Genomic DNA, 6890 nt, shown 5'->3' with positions numbered 1-6890 from the left:
AGAATACACTCCCACTTGGAGCTTCTCTGTAGCTGGAAACACTGTGATTAGTTTTCTTTGACCAAACGTCAAGAACAGAGTGCTATATGATTTATTTATTTTTATCACTAAAAGACACAGTATTGTGTAAAACAGTAGTAACAGTGAATACAATAGTACAGCTCAGTAAGGCAAAAAATATACAGCATTGTTCAACATCCATACACATGCTTAAGTGAAAAATAGCAGTCATTACAAGTGCTGTCTCTGCGTAACATATCACAACCTTAGCCTGTTTCCATGTTCTATGAAATTTTGAAATATGGGTTCCCAACTCCGAAATAGCCAGTACAATGCCCTCCAAGTCAATGCCCTCCAGGTTCGAAGTGAGAAACTCAGGCCAGAATGTTGATACCTGAGTATCATCGAGTTGTGACGATTTATCAATGACCTTTCACTTTGTCGACCAAAAGATGGTAAAACAAAGCCTTTACAAAGCCTTTAGCTATGTGGATAAAGAAGCTACTTTGACCCATACAGTCTATGGTTTGACACATTATCAACATCAGCTAGCTAACTAACTTATTACTAGCAATGTTAGCTAGCTTAGCCCTCTAGCTAAAATCTCATTCGTTGAAGAGTTGTACCGACCTCAAAAGCACTAGAACGCATTTATATTGTCTTCACAACTTCACCAACTGGGAGCTATGAGATTCCAAGGCCAATTCGAATGCACCACTAATAGTGTTTAAACATTAACACCCATTTCCTTCGGTAAGGGTGGGGGGGGGTCTAAGATGGCTGGAGATGGCTCTTCTCCCAGCCTGCTCTTGGTGTGGCATTGACCTTGTATTTGACTGGCTGGAGGACCACCCCGAACTTTCCTTCCAGGCTGGGCAGTGGCTGGCCCGGGGACACAGTCATCGTTAAACGCTGTAGGATCCAGGAGAGGAAGAGGAAGATCTCCATCTTAGCCAGCGCCTCCCCCAGACACACTCTCACCCCTGCCCCAAATGGCAAGTAGCTGGGCGAGGGGATGCACAGACCTGTCCCCTCCGCGTTCAGGAAGCGACCTGTGGAGACACAGATAGAAAGACTGAGACACAGAAAACTGACCACACAGGGAGGACTGAGGACACTAATACACAGAGAATGAGGTATCAATAGTCTATTAACTTGAGACATTCTCACCAGGGTCAAACAGCTCTGGGTTCTTCCACTCTTTCTCATCGTGATGCAGGGACCACAAGTTGATGATGATGCGAGCACCTTTCCTCACAGTGAACTCGCCAATACTGCAAATTAAATACATACAGAAACGGAACAGCGTGAACTTGCTATCAATACAAAGAAACGTCTTTAGATCCAAACACTAATGTGTGTGTGTACCTGGTGTCTGTTTGGGCTACATGTGGGATGAGTAGAGGGGCAACAGGTCGGATGCGTAGCACCTCTCTAATGGTGGCCTCCAGGTAGGGCAGGCTCCCCCTGTCACTGAGCTGGGGGGGTCTGTCCCCCCCCACCACATTGTCCAGCTCCTCCTGAATTCGCTTCTGCACCTGTGGATGGTGGATGAGGTAGGCAATTGCCCATTTTAGGACCGTTGACGTGGTTTCCACTCCGGCTCCAAAGATGTCGCCCACGGTCATGAGCAGGTGGTCTTCACTAAGGCCCACGGTCTCAGTGGTGATCTCGGCGGTGTTGTTGTTCTCAGCACTGCGTTTGGCCCTCAGCAGGGCATCCAGCAGGTCTCTCTGTTCATGATCGCTGTAGTCCGCCTGTTGAGGAAGATAGCGTAAAGCACAGTCATACACCATGACCTACTGTAGCCTGCTGCAACTGGTATTACCCTGATATTCATAAAAAATTACGAGGTACAATAGGTGCTTTCCTCTATATTGTATTTATATAGAGGAAAGTACATATTATACCTACCTGCTGTAGCCTACCTTGTGTTCCTCGTATTTCTTCTGAAGCAGTTTGTCTCTGATTGACACACACTGCTTTAGGAGGCGCAGGTCTTTATTGGGGAAGACCTAGGAGGGAGAGAAGAAGACATGTAGAGAGGCACTAAGGAAACCTGAGAGCTGTGCTGGTCCATTCCATCCAGGGGGATCTAAACAACAAGTTGCACTGTACCTGTAGCCAGGGGAAGATGTCCACCAGACTGTCCTTAGCGACTGTATCCACAATGCCCTGACTGAACTGCAGCATGGCCTCAAACTCGGGGTCACCGCGGCAATAGGAGGAGCTAAAGCAGAGAGAGCAGACCACGTTGGTGACAGCTCTCGTCAGCTCTGGGGACAAGTCCAACGATGCACTCCCTGACTCTCCCAGAGTGTCACACAGGGAGAGGGCCTCCCTACAGACTGCAGAGAGCGAGAGAGACACAGAGACACAGAGACACAGAGAGACACAGAGACACAGAGAGACACAGAGACACAGAGACACAGAGAGACACAGAGATACACAGAAAGAGAAAATGTTTACCAAAGTTAGTTTTCAGTACACCTGAATCAGAGTGTTCTGAGTTGATTCAGATTCAATAACAAATTGCTATAAAGGATATAAACATTGTTTAATACTCACTAATCTTCTCGATGGAGGCAGAGCCCTCACCAAACATGCACAAGGCTCCATGCACTGTTTTACGGTGAAATCTCCAAGTGGCACTGTAGTCTGCAAAGGCAATATCTTTACCATCCCTCGTCAACAAGTCTGTGGTTACCTTGTTAAGAACAAAAAGTGCATTACGTAGGCTGGGAGAGAATAAGGAGTGAGTAATGCCACTCAACGATTATGTAACAAATGTTAACTGTAAAAATTCAATGCATTACACATTACAATTATTTTTAATTTACATTTCAGGCACAATTATATAATGTTACAATGCATCAAAGACAAGCAAATAATCTGCAAATAAATGATCAGGCTGACTATAAATTGTCTCGGTCATATAGAATATAATAAAACAGGTTCACGAAAATGCAACCACTCACTGTTCTGGGTCTCCCTGCAAAGATTTTCCCCTTTTTAAGGAGGACCTCTTTGGCGTGCCGGTGGTGGTTGACTAGGATGACTGTGTGTGCGCCCATCATGAGAGAATAGGTCTGTCCATACTTCTGCTGCAGCTTCTGGAAGAGGACATGCGGTGCCTGATTGCTTTGCAGGCTCAACAGGCTCCCGATGAGTGGGAGCGCGGGCAGGCTCGGGGGGCCCCCTCTGGTCTCCAGGGACCTCCGAAGTTTCACCTGCAAGATCAGTAGACCCAGCCCGACCACAGAGAATACACACACGCACAAAAACCACGCCATGTGGTATGTAGGGCCGAGAGGGGCTGGCGTCGTTATCTGAGACTCAGAGGGTCACTGAACTTCGATAGCAATAGCACTGAGGAGCAGAGTGGTTTTATACGGCTCCTTCAATGCCATACCTTGACCCTGCATATTTTAAGCTTAGATATCTTTAACAGCTCATGCCAATTTAAACAAGATAAGCTTGTTTAACTTTGATTAATCCCACTAAACATGTTTGATAAAACAATATATATTGTTGCAAATAACCTATAATAGGCAAACTAAATGCATTAATTAACTAATGTTTTATGCATAAAGGAATGCCAATATAAGCCAGAGACGCCAATAGCCTAATCTTATAACGGCAATGGACTTTTGAAAATTATTTTCTAGGGTTTCAAAGATGTTGTGGCTGTATAAGAGTGGGCGTTTTCGTGACAATTCCGTAGTCATAATACTGCAATCACAGATAAAACAATGAGCCAGATGTTTCACCGGATGTATAAATCTGAATCATTCGGCTGTTGTTTCCACTCACCACCAAATATGGTGATGAAGAGGAAGCCCAGTGGCCGGCAGTGGGAGAAGATGGCTGATCTATGAAACATTTGATCTCGACAAAGTTTTCTGTTCCCAAAACTAAAATCTGTTACGAACATAGTGGATTAAGTTTTGTAGACTTTACCCAAACAAATTGCGTTGTTTAGGAGTGCAAGTGCGAATTGAGTTACTTCAAAGTAGGCGTTCCCTATTGGAAAATGCAAATACGTGCTAGAACGCGCCAATAGGACCTTGCTAGCTCATGCTTGGCTCTGTCCACCCGCTTGCTTGTTCCGCCCACTATGATTCATTTGCTACCATTGGAAACGACACGTTGTGGTCTATCTTGGGTTATTTATAAAAAATCTTTGCTGCAATGGCTTCCGCGGAGTCGCAACCACGGTTTGGTCAATCTGTCAAAGGTTTATTGTCCGATAAAGTGGGCTCCTGCAGCGGGGATGTGATCGCCTTGACTCGCCAGGTGCTAAAGGGATCACGGAGTCAAGAGGTAAAAACTGGAAATTAGTGTCAAATCGATTCGCACCTTATTGTGAGACCCTGCTGCATTTGGTTAGCTAGCTGGTTGCCCTACAGACAGCTAACTTTAACTAGCTAGCAAGAAAATACATAGAAACGCTGACCAACTAACGTTAGCTAGCTAAGGACTCTTGTATTAGCAAGATTAACATTGTTACATCTGTTTGAAGTTGCAAATGGCGTATCAAATGAACATTGTCTGGTTGTCAGTTTTTCATGAAACGTCAGGGGTATCTAGCTGCCTAGGAAGTTAGGCTGGACAAGGCTAGCGAGCTCATTTGCATAGCAGCTACATCACATGATGGGTGCATCAATATGAGCTACCCACTATCTAAGTTCCTTATGTCCTTTCCTTAACTACTTCACTTGCCTCCTTCATTCATGTCAGGAACTGCCTATCATTCTCACTCTATCTGTAGGAAGGAAGGAAGGAAGGAAGGAAGGAAGGAAGGAAGGAAGGAAGGGAGGGAGGGAGGGAGGTGAGGAAGCCACTTTAGACTATTTACATTTACCCAATGTCCCTTTCAGCTCCTGGGACAGGCCGCCAGAAACATGGTCATTCAGGAGGATGCCATTCTGCACTCAGAGGATGTAAGTAGTACAGGGATCCAGGTCCACACTACAGTAGCTCAACTAACCGTGTTCACCCTGATCTAGTACTGATATTGTACAACAAAACAAAAACACAATTTGTTTGTTTTACAGAGTTTGAGAAAAATGTCCATCATCACCACCCATTTGCAATATCAGTAAGTTCTCCCCAGTTTATTTTGGACAAAATAGGCCAATGTGCATCTGGTAAACATGATAGTTCAGAATTGATTCTCGTGCTCATTGTAGGGATTGCTATGCTTGGATAATAAACATTGACTAGGGAGATGACAATATCATAATAAAATGACTTTGTTTTATCTTCCAGACAAGAGGCCATCCAGAAGAAGTAAGTCAAAATATGAACTCTGTTTATGTTAGAGCTGCATCACTGTCCAAATTCAAAGTCATAACACTACTTGATGATGCAATCGACCATATCTCCCGTTGCTTTCTCCACAGTGTGGAACACTCCAAAAACCTTCAGGATCAACTGAGGCATTTACTGAAGTGAAGTGTCAGCACTGCGACTATGACTATGAGCTGCTCCTGTCTGTGTCACCATGTTGTTTCTTGGGAGAAAATTTCCCCCCAGGAATCGCAGTACCCCTGGTGCACTGCTAAATTATTTAGCCATTTAAACAAAAACATTTTTTGAAGAAAAATCTAATTTGCTCACGGGCTTTCATGTGTTTGAAACAAGAGCTTGACTCCACGACAGTTGTTTTCCATTGGAGCACTGCGATTGGTTGCCCAAAATTCTAGGGCGGGGCTTGGAAAAGGGTCAATTCTATCAATGTTCTGTAATGTTGCACCTTCCTGACGTAGCCCCTGGCCTTTTGGACTGGATGCCTCCTGGAAGTCTCCCCAGGTACATGCTGTTCTTAAGAGTATGCATATCAGCATATGGCGCTCTTATCCTGCATATTAGAGTGACTCTTATTTATTAAAGTCCTACTCCAGTCTCCATTTTAGCTCATCACTTGATTTACTTAAAAGGCACATCTCAATTGGTGGCCTTTCCTCTTTTGTTCTCTATTTTTCCTGGGGAGAGGCCAATTACATCAGACCAATGGCCTATTCCATGGGAGATTCTCGTTTGGGCAAAATACCGTCCTCTCTCCTCTGTGACCTGAAACCAATAAGTGGTCGAGGAGTGTGTCATGTCATTATTAGGGAAATGGAAGCGTGTCCTACCCACCTATAGCCACCTTTCATCGAGGATTCTCATGTGTATCCTACAATGGAAGAGTTTAGAAAATCTGCCACACCTTCTTTGAATCAGCTTTTGTTTTGTCAGAGAAGAAAGATGCACACATTTTAAAACAATTAGTAGCATATTGTTTTTATCTATAAAATGTCTTGCACAACTAACTGAATTTGTTTTAATCACTTAACATGTTTATTTTGGGATCAACCCCGTAAGCGTCATTTGCCTAAGGACGCATGAGTGGAGAAGGTCAGTGTCATTTCAAGCAAGCGCATTTCCATCCACATTCATTTTCCACGCGGACTCCTCGATTACATTTGACCTTTTTCAAAAGGAGTCGAGAGGACGAAGTTAGCACTTGTCTAAAAAAAACTATTTTGCGCTATTACATATTTTTTTAACTCTTAAGTGTGTGTACATTACTGTATTTATACGTGGGATATTGTTTTTCAACAGGAAAAGTTCAAAAAGTGTATACATCAGAATATATTTTCCTTCACAGTAGGGGGGTCGGAATAATGTAATTTCAATATGAATGTCTTTTTTACACTGGATCTATAACATACTTAATATTGATTCATGCTAGCCTATTTGTTTTGAGAAAATGTTAAAGTAGATATTTTGCCTATGCATTTTGAAATCTATAATCATGATTTATCCACATTCGGATTATGCCCATATTGTAGCCATTGCTTCTACACATGGTAGTCAAATTGTTATCTGTCCACTATGTATGC

The 6890-nt window shown here is 43.5% G+C and overlaps 2 protein-coding genes across 2 annotated transcripts; one reads left to right on the top strand and one right to left on the bottom strand.

Annotated features, from left to right (window-relative positions):
• Positions 1-771: 771 nt before the first annotated feature.
• Positions 772-3293, bottom strand: cyp17a1 (cytochrome P450, family 17, subfamily A, polypeptide 1; the record flags this gene model as incomplete). Its single annotated transcript, XM_084153514.1, has 7 exons — positions 772-1052; positions 1171-1274; positions 1369-1757; positions 1929-2015; positions 2119-2348; positions 2569-2707; positions 2979-3293. 7 exons carry the CDS (start codon positions 3291-3293, stop codon positions 772-774), a joined length of 1545 nt encoding a protein of 514 aa, XP_084009640.1.
• Positions 3294-4188: 895 nt separating this feature from the next.
• On the top strand, positions 4189-5910 carry borcs7 (BLOC-1 related complex subunit 7). The gene is made up of 5 exons (XM_084153524.1): positions 4189-4323; positions 4881-4943; positions 5058-5101; positions 5272-5292; positions 5406-5910. Exons 1-5 carry the CDS (start codon positions 4192-4194, stop codon positions 5455-5457), a joined length of 312 nt encoding a protein of 103 aa, XP_084009650.1. The 5' UTR covers positions 4189-4191; the 3' UTR covers positions 5458-5910.
• Positions 5911-6890: the final 980 nt, after the last annotated feature.

Source organism: Coregonus lavaretus, assembly GCF_964263955.1.
Source record: "Coregonus lavaretus genome assembly, chromosome: 36".
Lineage (NCBI taxonomy): Eukaryota > Metazoa > Chordata > Actinopteri > Salmoniformes > Salmonidae > Coregonus > Coregonus lavaretus.
The sequence above is the reverse complement of the archived record's forward strand: the minus strand, read 5'-3'. Positions and strand labels throughout refer to the sequence as shown.